The sequence below is a fragment of the Pogoniulus pusillus genome (genome assembly GCF_015220805.1).
Source record: "Pogoniulus pusillus isolate bPogPus1 chromosome W unlocalized genomic scaffold, bPogPus1.pri SUPER_W_unloc_1, whole genome shotgun sequence".
Taxonomy (NCBI): domain Eukaryota; kingdom Metazoa; phylum Chordata; class Aves; order Piciformes; family Lybiidae; genus Pogoniulus; species Pogoniulus pusillus.
The window spans coordinates 831522-849329 of record NW_026974535.1 but is presented as its reverse complement, the minus strand read 5'-3'; the positions used below and the strand labels follow the sequence as shown (position 1 = coordinate 849329).

The window sequence follows — 17808 nt, the reverse complement described above, 5'->3', positions numbered from 1 at the left end:
TTGACTTTGATTTTTCTTTTATAATTCAATGAGCACCTACAAAATCTCATCTGATGCAAAGAAAGAAAAGGATGAGAGGAATGATAAGAAACCCCTCAAAACCATGCAAAAGACCTGCAGAAGTGGATTTCTGGCAAGCATAATAATTTTCTTTTCTAGCCACACCTATATTTACTCCTGAAGCCACTGCATTGTTTGTCTCTCACCCCTGAAGAGGGTGCTCTGCAGTCAGCTGCTCCCAGCTCTCTCTTCCACTTGAATAGCACCAAACAGCTGCAGAGACCCTTGCTCTGTGTTTACCAGTCGACTGTGCTTTGCATCAGTGAACAGACTCAAAGTTCCAGACAGAGCCAAATGACTTAAAAGAGCTGTAGTCACAAACACAGGATCACATTACCATCTTCTACTTTAGTAATAATGAATGAGGGAAATACCTGAAGGCCCAACTCGAGAGAAACTTTCAGAAGAGTGATGTCTGGCAAGCTGTCCATGAGTGTTGCTATTTTAAATGCATCCTGGGCAAGTTTGAAGATGTGTGATGAAGAGTGAATATTTTTCTGGATGGATTCTAACACTGTTTCCAGCCTCCGAACATCACCTGCAAGGTGTAGATAGAATCATCAAAACAGAATAAGCTCCCAAATCATCCATAGATTCCTAAGAATTGAGGTTGCCATTGCTATGCAATACCATCATGTTTCAGTTGTACAAACTTTTAAAATAAACCTTCCATAATTAAATCACATGAACAAAAGATACAATACAGCACAAACTCCACTAGCACCTAATGATGTTAATGCAGTACATGGCCAAATGAGATCCTGATTTGTGAATTTTGGAAGCAATTTTCCATTGTAGGTTTCACAGACTATATTGTGTATCAGAAGAATAAAAAGTGTCAAATCAAGTCCATCTGGCTAACATCTAGCTAGTTTAACCACATGGCTAGAAATTTAAGTAACAGATTTAAGTGAATTATGTTTAACATTTCCATTTCAACCTCCTGTCAGACTGTGGTTTAGGTTCCTAAACACAAGGTTCATAATCTATTCCTTGCATGCAATATTAAAAGCACACATTTAGTTGAGTACTGAACTGACAGCAACGTACCTTTGGCTGCTGTTAGCATGGTTGATGCCAGCTCACATTGTTGGGATTCAATGTGACTTAGGGTGAACCAGTGGGGATAGCGATTTGGCACAACAGATGCAATGTGGTATGGGTGGGACACATCTCCTGAAGGAGCCACAGATTCCAATACTAGCAACCTGAAATAAAGAAATCCTTTTTCATTAAGTCATTATTACATTAGGTTATTGTTGCTGTTTAAACTTTCCTGGAGCCCACAAGCTCAATGAAAGAGAATTTAGGATGCCTCCCTTCTCCCTGTATGGAAAAGGCAGCAATTAGGCAGAAAAGGCAAAAGGGGTAAAACCACCAAAGGACAGCCTTGCACTGATTTGGAAGTTAAAAAGTAATTTTAACAAAACAAGTAAAAGGTATTTAAACAAAAGGAAGGTTACAGAGATATAAGGGAATAGATCTCTTGCCTGGTTCGGCAAGACAGCAGTACCGAGTCTAGCTTAGCTGAAACACGCTTTTTCGAAGCTTTTTTCTCCACTTTGGGGCTCTCTCAATCGGAGAAGCCCAGAAGGGGGGCAGGGAAGTGGCAGGCATGGCAAGCTACGTGGTGTTAAGTGCTTGCTCGAGTATGAGGCAGAGGGGGCGGTGCCTGGCGAGCAGGCGATTTAAACGAGGAGTGGCAGCGTCGACACCAGAGCCTGGTTCGGCAAGAGAGCAGCCTTCTGCTGAGCCCAGTCTGCAGCATGCTGGGGAGGAAAAAAAAAAAAATCCACCCACAAACCCTTCACACCCAAACTAACTTCCTACCATCGGACTTTGAAGAACGGGAGACATGGTGCAAACTAGGTCAAAGCTTTACAACACTTGTAAAGATGTGGGCACCCAAACAGAGCGCACCCGTAAGAATTCAGGTGTTCAGACAACTGGCTGTGAGGAGTGTTGCAGCCTGGCGCTCGAAGTCGAGGGTGGCAGAGGCAATGTCTGCATTAGGTGTGAGCAGATTAATAGTCTGCTTAACCTAGTGGCTGAACTCAAGGGCAAAGTGGAAAGGCTTAAGGCTGAAAGGCAATGTAAAAGAGAGTTGGACCTACAGCACCATGCTCTGCAGTCCCCCTTACCAGAGGGAGATGAACCAAGTAACAAGGAAGAATGGATGCCAGAAGGAGCAAGGGTAAACCCTTCCAGCCATGCTCACCTCCTCAGCTGCCCTTACACAACAGATATAGGGCACTAGAGGCTGAAGTGGTTTTGGAGGAGGCAGAAGCAACACCATCATCAGAACAGATATCCATAAGAAAAAGAGGAGGGTAATTGTTATTGGTGATTCCCTTCTGAAGGGAACAGAGGACCCCATATGCCGGCCAGACCCCTTGTACAGGGAGGTCTGCTGCCCCCCTGGGGCCCAGGTGAGGGATGTTACCAGGAGGCTGCCTACTGTAGTGCAGCCCTCTGATTACTATCCCTTATTAGTTATACAGGCAGGGAATGATGAGGTTGATACCAGAAGACTAAAAGCTATCAAAAGGGACTTCAAGGCACTGGGAAAAGCAGTTGAGGGAGCAGGGGCACAGGTAGTCTTTTCATCTGTACCCTTAGTCACAGGTTGGAGTGCAGAGAGGAATAGGAAATTGTATTTGATTAACAGGTGGCTCAGAGGCTGGTGCCTCCAACAAAACCTTGGATTCTTTGATCTTGGGAAACTTTATATTGCCAGAGGTCTGCAAGCAACAGATGGGATACAACTGACGCAGAGAGTGAGAAGGACCCTGGCACATGAGCTGGCTGGGCTTGTTGAGAGGGCTTTAAACTAGAGTGAAAGAGGGAGGGGGTTAAACATGATAGCACGAGAGATAAACCAAGGAAACTTGAGGATGGTAGGCTAGAGCTAGGGGTAAAAGCAGCAGCCCAGCTGAAGTGCATGTACACTAATGCATGCAGTATGGGTCACAAACAAGAGGAGCTGGAAGCCTTGGTGCTGGAGGAAAACTATGATGTTGTCGCCATCACAGAAACGTGGTGGGATGACTCGCATGATTGGTGTGCTGTAATCAATGGCTACAGACTCTTCAGGAGAGACAGGCAAGGGAGAAGAGGTGGAGGAGTGGCTCTGTATATTAGGGATGCTCTGGATGTCATGGGGGTAGAAATCAAAGATGATCAAGTTGAGTCTTTATGGGTGAGAATTAAGGGGAAGGCCAACAAGACCGTGTTGTGGAGGGCCTGTAGGCCCAAACAGCAGGCTTGTTTATGCCTATGCATGCCTGGACATGCCTTTCTGCCAGGACCCCTGGTTGTAAACAAGTTGTGTAAGCCCCCACATGCTCAGCTCGTGTCTCCCTGGGGCAAATCCATGTGATCCCCATATTAGGGAAAGTCCAGGCAAGCTGGAATGTTTTGGTAAAAGAACTTGATAACAGGCAGTGGAATGAAAACATGGTGTCTCCTTCTCTCACAGTTACGCTGAGAACTCTGGGAAGAAGAAGTAAACATTCTCCATTTTGTCTTCTTCTACCTTTGCCTTCAGACCTAGACACATCTCATTAACCTTGCTCCCACTAACCTTGCTCCCTAACCTCTTGGCTGCACCTCTCCTCTTCCTGAGAACTGGGGTAAGGTTGAGAGGGCCGGGGGGAGGTGTTGGGGTGGTTTGAAAGCCCCTCCTGGGGACCTTGGTTTCTGGGAGGGGAGTTGTGCTTTTGTATTGTTTATCCTTTGTATATTTCTGTATATAACTGTATATAACTGTATATATTGTAAATAGCTGCTTGTAAATTCTGCTAGCTGTAAATAAATTGCTTCATCTATATTCCCAGGGTCCAGCTGAGTTAGCTGGGGCAAATATAAAGTGTGGGGGGGCGGGTAAGAGCCCAAACCATCACAGTTACCTCTGCCGTAGAGCAGAAAGAGTTTCAGCCCACCCTGCTGGGCAAATAGCATAAAGATCCCAAGCGGCATTAAGCTGCAGGGGAAACTCCTCTCTCTGTTTATAGTTTGAATGTTTGCTAGTTAAATAACCAATCCCCTGTACATATTTTGTCCAAAATTGTTTTCATAATTGTGTACCAATCTAAATATAAATAAACAGTGGTTGGGGATGGTGAGAGTTCAGAATACTGAATTTAATAAATCTATATTTTTATGTAAAATTTATATCGCCTCAAAGTAATTTCTCACCTCCGTCAAATAGGTGCAGGTATAGAAATACCCCTCCGCAACAGACCGATATCCTGGTTGGAGTCTGTTATAGACCACCCAACCAAGAAGAGGAGGTTCATTTATTACTCTTTAAACAACTGGAGGCTGCCTCAAGATCACCTGCCCTTGATCTTGTGGGCGACTTTAACCTGCCAGACATGTGCTGGGACTTAAACACTGCAGAGAAGAGGCAATCTAGAAGATTCTTAGAATGTGTGGAGGACAACTTCTAATCCCAGCTGTTATGTGAGCCTACCAGGGGGGCAGCCCTGCTTGACTTGCTGCTCACAAATAGAGAGGGGCTGGTAGGGGATGTGGTGGTTGGAGGCTGCGTGGGGTCCAGTGACCATGAAATTATAGAGGTTTCAATATATGGAGAAACCAGGAGGGGCATCAACAGAACTTACACACTGGACTGCCCAAGGGCAGACTTCAGCTTATTTAAGGAACTAACTCAGAAAGTTCCTTGGGAAAGAGCCCTTGAAAATAAATGGGTCCAGGATGGTTGGACCTGCTTCAAGAAAGAACTCCTGAAGGCACAGGAGCAGCTGTGCCATTTTGCTGGCAGACGAGCCGCCGAGGGAGGCAGCCAGACTGGATGGGCAAGGAGCTGCTGAAGGAATCAAAGATTAAAAAGAGAGTGTATCACCTTTGGAAAAGAGGGGAGGTGTCCCAGGAAAAGTTCAAGGTTTTTGCCAGGTCTTGTAGAAAAAAATGGGGGAGGCAAAAGCCCATTTAAAACTTAGTCTGGCCATGGCTGCTAAGGAGAATAAAAAATGTTTCTATAAATATATGAATGGCAAGAGAAGGGGCAAGGACAACCTCCAGTCCTTATTAGACAGAGAGGGGAATTGTGAATCAGTTCCAATCAATTCAGAAGCTGCTTTCACTCCCTCATTGGCTGCCAGTGAAAATGGTCCAACTTGGAGTCTTTGGCAGAGAGCTCCAAATGAGACACGTGGTCGTCCACTTGGTTTCTGGGGACGTTGTTACAGAGGTTCAGAGACAAATTACACTGCAACTGAGAAAGAGATTCTAGCAGCTTATGAGGGAGTGAAAGCAGCTTCTGAAGTGATTGGAACTCAGTCACAATTGCTTTTAGCTCCTAGACTGCCAGTTCTTAACTGGATGTTCAAGGGCAAAGGTTCATCACCACATCATGCCAGAGATGCAACCTGGTCTAAATGGATGGCTTTGATAACCCAACGAGCACGAATGGGTAATCTTGACCGACCTGGTCTGGTGGAGGTGATCACCAACTGGCCGGAAGGCACAGACTGTTCTAAACCTCCAGAGGAGAAAATAACTCGTGCTGAGGAAGCTCCTCCCTATGGTGATCTCTCTGATCAGGAAAAGAACTATGCTTTGTTCACAGATGGTTCCTGACGTCTTGTTGGGAACAAGCGAATATGGAAGTCAGCAGTTTGGAGTCCTATCAGGAGAGTTACCGAAATGAAAGATGGAGAAGGAGAATCCAGTCAGTTCGCTGAGGTAAAAGCTGTTCAACTTGCTCTTGATGTGGCTGAACGTGAAAACTGGCCTATCCTTTACCTCTAAACCGACTCGTGGATGGTAGCCAATGCTCTATGGGGTTGGCTAAAGGACTGGAAGAAGAATGGTTGGCAGAGGAAAGGAAAGCCTATCTGGTGTGCTGATCTATGGCAGGACATTGATGCACGGCTGGAGAAAATTCCAGTGAAGGTGCGGCACGTAGATGCACACATGCATAAGAGCAGAGCCACTGAGGAACATAAACACAACCAGAAGGCAGACCAAGCTGCTAAGATTGCTCAAGTTGATACCAACTCTGACCTTGACATTGACCTTGATTGGAAACACCGAGGTGAGCTGTTCTTAGCTCGGTGGGCCCATGACTCATCTGGACATCAAGGCAGAGATGGCACATACCGATGGGCTCGCGATAGGTCAATTGACATGTCCATGGACGCTATCACCCAAGTCATCTATGACTGTGACATTTGTGCTGCTATTAAGCAGGCTAAGCGAATCAAGCCCTTATGGTATGGTGAGAGATGGTCAAAGTATAAGTATGGTGAAGCCTGGCAGATTGACTACACCACATTACCTGGATCTCGTTCTGGCAAGCAGTATGTGCTAATGATGGTAGAAGCCAGCACTGGATGGTTGGAAACCTATCCAGTTCCACATGCTACTGCACGTAACACCATTGTTGGTTTGGAGAGACAAATCATGTGGAGATATGGAACTCCAGAGAGAATCGAGTCAGACAATGGTACTCATTTCAAGAACAATCTTGTGAAAAATTGGGCCAAAGAGCATGGTATTGAATGGATCTATCACATACCCTACTATGCACCGGCTTCAGGGAAGATTGAACGCTACAACGGTTTGCTGAAAACCACCCTCAAAGCCATGAGGGGTGGAACTCTAAAAAACTGGGACAAACATTTAGCACAAGCTACCTGGTTGGTAAATAGCAGAGGTTCACGAAACAGAGCAGGACCTGCACAATCAGATTTGGTCCAAACAGTAGACGGTGATAAAGTTCCTGTTGTACGTGAAAAGAATCTGTTAGGGAAAACTGTTTGGGTATTTTCTCCTTCGGGTGAAGGGAAACCTGTCCGAGGGGTGGTTTCTGCTGAAATTCCTGGTCATACATACTGGGTAATGCAGGAGAATGGTGAAATCCAGTGTATACCACAGAGAAATTTTACCTTAGCTGAGAGAGTTTAAATTCAAGCTGTTAGGAGTTTTCTGTTCTAGGTAACATCGGCGCCCAACACTGAGAGAATCTACAGTACGTGAGCACGAACCCAACATCACCTGGGAGTCCCTGTTCTGAGCTTTTGAATCACCTACATCTGATTGAAGTGTGAACTGAACTTGTATATATTGTTTTGGTGTAAATATTGGTTTAGATTAGAGTGGATAATTCTCAGCGATACTGTGAGCGAAGTAGACAAGGGGTGGATTGTGCTAGTTAGAAGCAAGCTGGAATGTTTTGGTAAAAGAACTAGATAACAGGCAGTGAAATGAAAAACAATTGTGTCTCCTTCTCTCACAGTCAGGCTGAGAACTCTGGGAAGAAGAAGTAAACATTCTCCATATTGGTTCTTCACTTCTGCCTTTGCCTTTAGACCTAGTTACATCTCATTAACCTTGCTCCTACTAACCTTGCTCCCTAACCTCTTGGCCGCATCTCTCTTCTTCCTGAGAACTGGGGTAAGGTTGAGAGGGGCCGGGGGAGGTATTGGGGTGGTTTGAAAGCCCCTCCTGGGGACTCAGGTTTCTGGGAGGGGAGTTGTGCTTTTGTATTGTTTATCCTTTGTATATTTCTGTATATAATTGTATATAACTGTATATATTGTAAATAGCTGCTTGTAAATTCTGCTAGCTGTAAATAAATTGCTTCATCTATATTCCCAGGGTCCGTCTGAGTTAGCTGGGGCAAATATAAAGTGTGGGGGGGCAGGTAAGAGCCCAAACCATCACACAAAGGATGAGGAAAAGGCAGAGGTGCTTAACACCTTCTTTGCCTCAATCTTCAATAGTGGGACAGGTTGTCTCCTGGTCAGCTGGACTCCTGAAGTGGTGGATGGAGTCAGGGACCAGTATAGTCCCCCTCTAATCCACGAGGAAGAAGTAAGGGACCTACTGAGACACTTGGATCCTCACAAGTCCATGGGACCGGATGGGATCCACCCTAGGGTGCTGAGAGATCTGGCAGCTGAGCTGGCCAAGCCACTCTCCATCATTTACAAACAGTCCTGGCTCACTGGAGAGGTTCCTGAAGACTGGAAGCTGGCCAATGTGATACCCATCCACAAGAAGGGTCGAAAGGAGGAGCCAGAAAACTACAGACCTGTGAGCCTGACCTCAGTGCCAGGCAAGGGCATGGAACAGGTCATCTTGAGTGCCATCACAAAGCACCTACAGGATGGCCAAGGGATCAGGCCCAGCCAGCATGGGTTTAGGAAGGGCAGGTCCTGTCTCACCAACCTGATCTCCTTTTATGATCAGGTTACCCGCCTGGTGAATGTTGGGCAGGCTGTGGACATAGTCTACCTGGACTTGAGCAAAGCCTTTGACACTGTCTGCCACAAGAAGCTCCTAGCCAAGCTGGCAGCTCATGGCTTGGACAGATTCACTCTGTGCTGGATCAGGAACTGGCTGGATAGCAGAGCCCAGAGAGTGGTGGTGAATGGTTGGCAGCCAGTCACTAGTGGTGTTCCCCTGGGGTCAGTGCTGGGCCCAGTTCTGTTCAACATCTTTATTGATGATCTGGACGAGGGCATTGAGTCCAGCATCAGTAAGTTTGCAGATGACACCAAGCTAGGAGCAGGTGTTGATCTGCTGTAAGGTAGGAGAGCCCTTCAGAGGGACCTGGACAGATTGGATGGGTGGGCAGAGGCCAATGGGATGAGATTCAACAAGGCCAAGTGCAGGGTTCTGCACTTTGGCCACAACAACCCCAAGCAGCGCTACAGGCTGGGGACAGAGTGGCTGGAGAGCAGCCAGGAAGAAAGGGACCTGGGGGTGCTGATAGATAGTAGGCTGAAGATGAGCCAGCAGTGTGCCCAGGTGGCCAAGAGAGCCAATGGCATCCTGGCCTGCATCAGGAACAGTTTGACCAGTAGGACAAGGGAGGTTATTCTTCCCCTGTACTCAACACTGGTCAGGCCACACCTTGAGTACTGTGTCCAGTTCTGGGCCCCTCAATTCAAGAGAGATGTTGAGGTGCTGGAATGTGTCCAGAGAAGGGCAACAAGGCTGGTGAAGTGCCTGGAACACAAACCCTATGAGGAGAGGCTGAGGGAGCTGGGCCTGTTTAGCCTGGAGAAGAGGAGGCTCAGGGGTGGCCTCATTGCTGTCTACAGCTACTTGAAGGGAGGCTGTAGCCAGGTGGGGTTGGTCTCTTCTCCCAGACAACCAGCAACAGAACAGAAATATACAAAGGATAAACAATACAAAAGCACAACTCCCCTCCCAGAAAACAAGGTCCCCAGGAGGGGCTTTCAAACCACCCCAACACCTCCCCTTGCCCTCTCAACCTTACCCCAGTTCTCAGGAAGAAGAGAGGTGCAGCCAAGAGGTTAGGGAGCATGGTTAGTGGGAGCATGGTTAATGAGATGTGACTAGGTCTGAAGGCAAAGGCAGAATGAAAAGACAAAAATGGAGAATGTTTACTTGTTCTTCCCAGAGTTCTCAGCGTGACTGTGAGAGAAGGAGACACAATTGTTTTTCATTTCACTGCCCATTATCTAGTGCTTTTACCAAAACATCCCAGCTTGCTTCAAACTATCACAAGAACGAGAGGACACAGTCTCAAGTTGTGCCGGGGGAAGTCTAGGCTGGATGTTAGGAGGAAGTTCTTGACAGAGAGAGTGATTGGCATTGGAATGGGCTGCCCAGGGAGTTGGTGCAGTCACCCTCCCTGGAGGTGTTCAAGAAAAGACTGGATGAGGCACTTAGTGCCATGGTCTAGTTGATTGCATAGGGCTGGGTGATAGGTTGGACTGGATGATCTTGGAGGTCTCTTCCACTCTGGTTGGATGGCAATGGATAATCTGTATTGAAATGGATTCTCTTTGGATGTAGGTCCCAACATGAGTTATCAGGTCTGGTCACATGGAACAGGCCCAAGCCACATGTTTAACAGGAGCAACAGCAGGAGGTGTTGCAGAGGTGAAGGCAGGAGAAAGAGTGAGCAGGAAGTTGACTGCCTCTTAAATGAGGTTGTGGACAGGAAATGGGAGTGGAATAAACTTTGACCCAGGGGCCCCATTCACCTAGGTGGGGTCAGATTTACAGTCCACTCTCCCACTCCAGGATGGGCTTCCACCCAGCACAGCTACTCATAAGCAAAACTAAAGCTGCAAGAACCCTTGACCTTGTTTATAAAATATCCCTATGTTTATGGATATAAGGGTATTGGAAAACCATTTCTCTTCCTGGGGAATCAGGCTTGTGAAAGGCCTGGAACACAAACCCTATGAGGAGAGGCTGAGGGAGCTGGGATTGTTTAGCCTGGAGAAGAGGAGGCTCAGGGGTGACCTCTCTTCCAACCTGGTTGATTCTATGATTCTATGAAAAGTCCATTTGCCAAACTTGCCTACATCAGTGAGCACCTGCAGGAATTCACCCGACAAGTCATCCATCAGCCAGGGCAAAAGGGACTTTCTACATCATGCATAGACTTGAAGCTTTTTTCCCATGCCTTGTTTCTGTCCTTTGACCCACAGCCCTCAGGAAGGAAGTACCTCTCCATCATACTAAGAACATGTAAATATTTACAAATATTTGAAATATACTTTCTTTACTTACCAAATATTCAAAGTAAGGTAGAGGGATATTCAACAAGAGATTCATATGTTGACCATACAATAAATTCAGACACGCCACAAAGGACATTTTACTGTTCAAATATTAACTATTTTTTAAAGTCTTAAAACTCTACCCTACCAATATTTGATAATGTGCATACTAATGTGATTTGTATTGAATCAAATTTCTTCCCTAGTACCACTGAGACAACTCTTTATATACATAAATATAAAACACATATGAATTATTCAGATGCATTATTAAATGGTTTCAATAAGCAGGCAAAATCCCAACTACATACATAAGGTTTATTAGGTTACAAGTAACAGTAAATAGACAAAGAGCATGAAAGGAAGAAGCTGTTTTGGGGATATCATTTGTTACTTGTTGGCAATTTCATTGCTAACTTCTATATTCCTATGCTGTGACAAGAAATGCTGTTGTGAATTAGCAGCTTTCATGCAATTTGGACAAGATTAGGGAAGCATCACAGCAAGAACAAGCAGATTTAGCATTCTTCACGTTTTTCCCCTTTCAAACATAAATTATTTAACTAGATTTTAGAAAAGCTACTTTGTGATTAAACATCACCATTATAGTCTGACTCCCAAAGCCTAGTTGAAATTCAAGTTTAATAAGGGATCAGCCAAACATTCGCATTCATATTCCAAGTGAGTAGTCAACTGGGTCACCACAGATCCACATTCTCCAAGGCTCTACTCCATATGTTTCAGTGCTGCAAGTAGAGAACTGCAGACAGAAGTGACCGTCAGGGATAGTGTGCTAGTCTGAAGCTAGCCAGAATGTTTTGTTGAGAAGAACTAGATTACAGGCTGTGAAAGAAAACAATGGTGATGTCTACTTCCCTCATAGGCTTGCTGAGATGTATAAAAACAAACATCAAAACATAGATAACCCACTTCTGCTGCTGGCAAGCTCCGAGCTGCACCTCTCTCTCTCTAACCTCACCCTCCATTTCTCTGCTGTTTCCACTTTGCTTCCTAATCCCCTGGCCGAACCTCCATTCTTCATTGGGACTGGGGTAAGCTTGAGAGGGGTAGGGGGAAGGTGAAGGGGTGGTTGGAAGTCCCTCCTGGGGACTCAGGTTTCTGGGAGGGGAGTTGTGTTTCTGTATTACCTTTTACCTTGTCTATTTCTGTCTATAACTGTATATACTGTAAATATCTGCTTGTATATTGTGCTAAGCTGTAAATATAAACTTCATTCAATTTCCAGAGCTGGCTGAGTCTAGTCTGGGTGATTTCCAAAGTGTGGGGGGGCAGGGAACACCCAAACCATCACATCTTTTATTTTGGCACTCCAGCATGGGGCAAATTCATTTTGAGTGACTGATAATTAACTCTGGAATCAGAATGAAGCTAATGAAGCTATTTTACCTAGTGGGGGCTATTGTGTGGCCTGTCTTCTGTTTTCTTGTTTATAATTGGATCAAGGCACAAATTGGTTACTTTTTGTTTAATTAAATTTTGAAGAAGATCAAAGCTAAACTTACATCCATTTTTTGGAGTTGGGGGGATTTCATCCTTGGCTATATTTGGTTTAACATGACTGACATCATTGTGTGGGGCCAAACTGCTGAGGAAGTGTGGTGGAGGGTTGCAAAGCCCTCATTTGGACAGAATTGTGGCCCAAGGACCATTAAATCGCGGGGTCAAAACCTTGCGCCCCCCCATCTGCCTGCATGACTACAGTCGCCATCCCAGCCACCGTTCTTAGCTGTGGGAGAATTTCTCCTGCAGAGGGGCATGAACTGTAAACATGAGACTTTGTTATGGGAAAAAGTCCTTGAGCTGGAAGGCACTGTGAGCACCCATGCACATCTGCTGGGGGCTGACCCTGCCAGCCCCCTGGGGTGGAACCACAGGTTGTTTTCATAAGAAATAACCTATCTGTGCCTTACACATAACTTTGAGCCAATCTGTATTGTCCACTTGTGCCAGCCCCAGTCTGGCTGGATACACCTCCTCTGAGCACTATTTAAGATGCTGCATTACCCTAATAAAATGTTACTGATCACACAGCATGGCACGGCACGGCACTGCACTGATTCACAGAAGCTATAAAGCCGACTCGTCAGTGCCCCAATCAGCGCCAGCCTCCGGACGCCAGCACCCAGCTTGGCTCGTACCCGTGGAAGCTCAGACAGCGTGCCCTAATAACCCATGAATTGTTCCAATCCATGATATTTGGGACCTTCAAAGCTGACTCCGGCCAGTGAGTAACTGAGAAACTCGATCTAAGCCAGAATAATCTCTCAAAGCCTTCCAGTGGAACTCTTTCATGCCACAGACTCTCTTCCTAAATCTTTTCAAACCTTTACTAAATTCCTAATTTGTTGTGCATAGACATTCTGTAATATAATTTGCAACCGCTTACAAAGAACTTGTGTGGGGTAGTTGCAAATAAGTTTGGGGAAGGGGGATTCCTAGTGTGTATAATATTAAATCTTTTAAACTCGTTCAAATTCAGCCTCATATTTCATTCCCCCAAAAAACCCAGACAAACTCCTCCGTGACAGGAAGTCTTCGAGAAAGGTAACAAAATCATTGACATTCTGCTGCAAGCAGGTTTTGCCATTAAGAGAGACAAGGTCAAAGCGCCTGCCAGAGAAATTCAGTTTCTTGGAGTGAGGTGGCAGGATGGTCGCCGTCACATGCCTCAGGATGTGATCCACAAAGTCTCCACCATGGCAGTTCCCAGTAATAAGAAGGATACTGCTGGAGTTGCACCCCAGAGTAACCATTGTGACACCAATATGGTTAGATAATTGTTCTCCAATAATTTCCCTTATTGCAGTGATACAGCGACTTATATGCCAACTTGGAAGCGGTGTGCATAGCTAGCTTAGTTAAGATTGATACATGTGGAAGGCACAGATAGGCTTAAGGTTATGTGTGAGGTACAGATAGGTTAAACTTAAATAAACAACTTGTAGGGTCAGCCTCCTATGGCCAGCAGACCCTGCCTCCTGCAGCTGCATGTGGGGGGCTGTTTTCACCATCTTAGTTCCTGCCTCCAGGATGCACTCAAGGACAATTCGAGGCACAGGTTAATCATGGTTATCAATTCATGTCCTCTGTTAGCAAGAAATCTGTCCACAGGACACTCTATCTTTCTTGGATGAAGTGGGATTTTGGATACTACACATTCCTGGATTCAGTCAAATCGTCAAACCTCTGCACAATGTGAATTCTAAGAGAAAGAATTTCGAGTGGGGACCTGAACAACAAGCAGCCTTTGATCAGATCAGCGAGAAGTAGTCCATGCAGTGGGCTTGGGACCTGTGTGATCTGGTCCAGACATTAAAAACATTCTATACACGTCTGCCAGCGATAATGGTCCAATTTGGAGTCTTTGGCAGTGTGGTGGAGGGGTCGTGTCATGGAGAGTAGCAGAAGCCCTTAGCAGGCCTCCCTGTTGTGAAAGTTATAGTGTCTCACATTAATGCCAGGAGCATCGCAAAACCAAAACAATCCTTCAGTCCCATGAGAAAGTCTCTCCCTAGTCGAGATAAAGGTAAACAATGGCCACTGTTTTGGTTAGGGGGAACGGCAGTTCTCATGCCTGCTCGACACCTGGTGTGGGCTGAACTTGAGGTGGTCTTAGAAATTGTTTTGGTAAAATTCTCCAATTGTATGGATTGATTATAACTTTGTGCCAATCTGTAAGAATAACGTAAAATAGCCTGGACTGGTGGGTTACACCACTTTTGAACATTATAAAAATGGTGTGCCGGCCTGGATCGGGGTACCTGCTCACTCGCTCGCTAGCCTGCCTGCCTCGTTCCTGCCCCAGTGACCTCTTGCTCCTGATCGGCCCTGCCCGACGAGGGGCCTGCAGAGGCCCGAAGTCCGTTTAGGCCCGATCCTGACAGACAAAGGGACACCGCCCAAAACTTCGGACTTTGCTGAATTGAACTACAGAACAGTGAGTAAATCAAAGAAAAGACTCTTCTACCTAAAGACTAAGTAACTTTAAAGACTCAAAAGAACTCTAAAGAAATCACAGACTCTCTTTCATTTGCTATTTTCTGAAATGTTATTCTACAACCTCAGATCAAAAGAATTCACGTGGGGAATTTAGTTCGGGAGGGGGATCTCCGTGTTTGAGCAATAAATCACTTGAACTATACAAGTGAGCCTTCGCGTATTTTCCCCACGACCTCCCAAACTACCTTCCGTGACAGGCCGCAGCCCCAAAACTGAGGCCTCTCTATGTCTCTACATGCCTGGACGTGTTTTTCTGCCAGGACCCACGAGGCAGTAAACAGGTTGTGTAACACACACGCCCAGTCCATGTACCCCTGGGGTCCGCCCAGGTAATCCCCTGTTGGGAGGGTCCAGGCAAACAGCTACTGCCTGTTAAGGTAAGGGTTGGGCTTACTGCCAACCTGATTGGTCACTTTAGATGGCCAAATGAGCCACAAATCTCGGCTCAGAGTTTATAAAGAGGGGTGCAAAGGAGCACCACGTGTTCAGAAGTTGAGAGCATTCAGAGTGTTCAGGGCACTCAGAGATTCAAGCTCAGCTCTCTGATCTATATAGCAGCACCCTGCTGCCCTAACCTGCTTGCATGGCCTAGACACAGAGTCAGGCCCTTACTCACTTGCAAACATTACTGAGGCTCAGCCCTCTTGCATTGATCTCAAGGCGCAGTTAAGCTGTCTGCGAACCCTTTGAGAAGCAGAGCGCATGCATGCCTGCATTTGACACATATGGGGAGCTGAGAGCCCCCTGCCTAAGCCTAGAGCAGCCGTACATACTGGCTTGCTATCCTGCATTTATCTATGGAGCTCAAGTCTCCCTGCAGCCCGGCACACTGCTTGCCAGCTGTCCTGTAAGTCTGGAAAGATTCAAGCCCAGCAGACCTTCAGACTGTCTGCTAACCTATAAACACAGCCTGCTAGCTGTGAGACTGACTGTGCTAGAAGCTGCACGGACAAAGCCTTCTCCTGCACCTGGAAATCCTGCCAGCTGATCATCCCTGGACACGCTGCATCCAGAAGCAGCAGCACCGAGGCAGAGACCATTTCACACCAGGAGAGGTCAGAAAAATCCTGTTTAACCCAGAGACTGGGAACACATATCATTTTTCTGCAAGCCGGGACAGATTCCAGCTTCACCAAGACCCGAATACTGGGCACACGCTGTGACACAATCCTGTGAGGGTGATTAATGATTAATACCTAAGAGCAACACATCTAAGCAAGCTTTAATTCATTTGTAATGTAAGTTACCTCTGTCTTAAGAGCAGACACAGTTTCAGCCCTTGCTGGGCAAACAGTATAGTTAAGAGGCATCAAGCCTAAGGGAATATGTCTCTCTGTCTATAGTTGTTGATAATTTAATATTTCCATTTAATAATCATAGAATCATAGAATCATAGAATCAACCAGGTTGGAAGAGACCTCCAAGATCATCGAGTCCAACCTATCACCCAGCCCTAGCCAGTCAACTAGACCATGGCACTAAGTGCCTCATCCAGTCTTTTCTTGAAAACCCCCAGGGACGGTGCCTCCACCACCTCCCTGGGCAGCCCATTCCAATGGGAAATCACTCTCTCTGTGAAGAACTTCTTCCTAATATCCAGCCTATACCTACCCTGGCACAACTTGAGACTGTGTCCCCTTGTTCTATTGCTGGTTGCCAGGGAGAAGAGGCCAACCCCCACCTGGCTACAATGCCCCTTCAGGTAGTTGTAGACAGTAATAAGATCACCCCTGAGCCTCCTCTTCTCCAGGCTAAACAGGCCCAGCTCCCTCAAACTCTCCTCATAGGATTTGTGTTCCAGGCCCCTCACCAGCTTTGTTGCCCTTCTCTGGACATGTTCCAGCACCTCAACATCTTTCTTGAACTGAGGGGCCCAGAACTGGACACAGTACTCAAGGTGTGGCCTGACCAGTGCTGAGTACAGGGGAAGAATAACCTCCCTTGTCCTACTGGCCACACTGTTCCTGATGCAGGCCAGGATGCCATTGGCTCTCTTGGCCACCTGGGCACACTGCTGGCTCATCTTCAGCTTACTATCTATCAGTACCCCCAGGTCCCTTTCCTCCTGGCTGCTCTCCAGCCACTCAGTCCCCAGCCTGTAGCACTGCTTGGGGTTATTGTGGCCGAAGTGCAGAACCCTGCACTTGGCCTTGTTAAATCTCATCCCATTGGCCTCTGCCCACCCATCCAGCCTGTCCAGGTCCCTCTGCAGGGCTCTCCTACCTTCCAACAGATCAACACCTGCTCCTAGCTTGGTGTCATCTGCAAACTTACTGATGCTGGACTCAATGCCCTCATCCAGATCATCAATAAAGATATTGAACAGGACTGGGCCCAGCACTGATCCTTGGGGAACACCACTTGTGACTGGCTGCCAACTGGATGTGGCACCATTCACCACCACTCTCTGAGCTCTGCCATCCAGCCAGTTCTTGATCCAGCACAGAGTGAATCTGTCCAAACCATGAGCTGCCAGCTTGGCCAGGAGCTTCTTGTGGCAGACAGTGTCAAAGGCTTTGCTGAAGTCCAAGTAGACTACATCCACAGCCTGCCCCACATTGACCAGGCGGGTAACCTGATCATAAAAGGAGATCAGGTTGGTGAGGCAGGACCTGCCCTTCCTAAACCCATGCTGGCTGGGCCTGATCCCTTGGCTATCCTGTAGGTGCTTTGTGATGGCACCCAAGATGACCTGTTCCATGACCTTGCCTGGCACTGAGGTCAGGCTCACAGGTCTGTAGTTTTCTGGCTCCTCCTTACGACCCTTCTTGTGAATGGGTATCACATTGGCCAGCTTCCAGTCTTCAGGGACCTCTCCAGTGAGCCAGGACTGCTGATAAATGATGGAGAGTGTCTTGGCCAGCTCAGCTGCCAGCTCTCTCAGCACCCTAGGGTGGATCCCATCCAGTCCCATGGACTTGTGAGGACCCAAATGACGCAGCAGGTCCCTTACTGCTTCCTCATGGATTAGAGGGGGACTGTACTGATCCCTGACTCCATCCACCACTTCAGGAGTCCAGCTGTCCTGGAGACAACCTGTCCCACTAGTGAAGATTGAGGCAAAGAAGGTGTTAAGCACCTCTGCCTTTTCCTCATCCTTTGTCACTAAGTTCCCCTCTCTATCTAGTAAGGACTGGAGGTTGTCCTTGGCCCTTCTCTTGCCATTCATATATTTAAAGAAACACTTTTTATTTTCCTTGGCAGCCGTGGCCAG

The 17808-nt window shown here is 46.7% G+C and overlaps 1 protein-coding gene across 2 annotated transcripts in view; it reads right to left on the bottom strand.

Moving 5' to 3' along the window:
* Positions 1 to 17808, bottom strand: part of LOC135173779 (zinc finger SWIM domain-containing protein 6-like) — a 474519-nt gene that overhangs the window by 117344 nt on the left and 339367 nt on the right. For both annotated transcript variants that reach the window (XM_064140924.1, XM_064140926.1), the window contains exons 11-12: positions 1111 to 1268; positions 435 to 598 (exon numbers count right to left, since the gene is read on the bottom strand). In XM_064140924.1, the coding sequence (XP_063996994.1) occupies positions 435 to 598; positions 1111 to 1268 (322 nt within the window). The remainder of the gene's footprint in view (positions 1 to 434; positions 599 to 1110; positions 1269 to 17808) is intronic.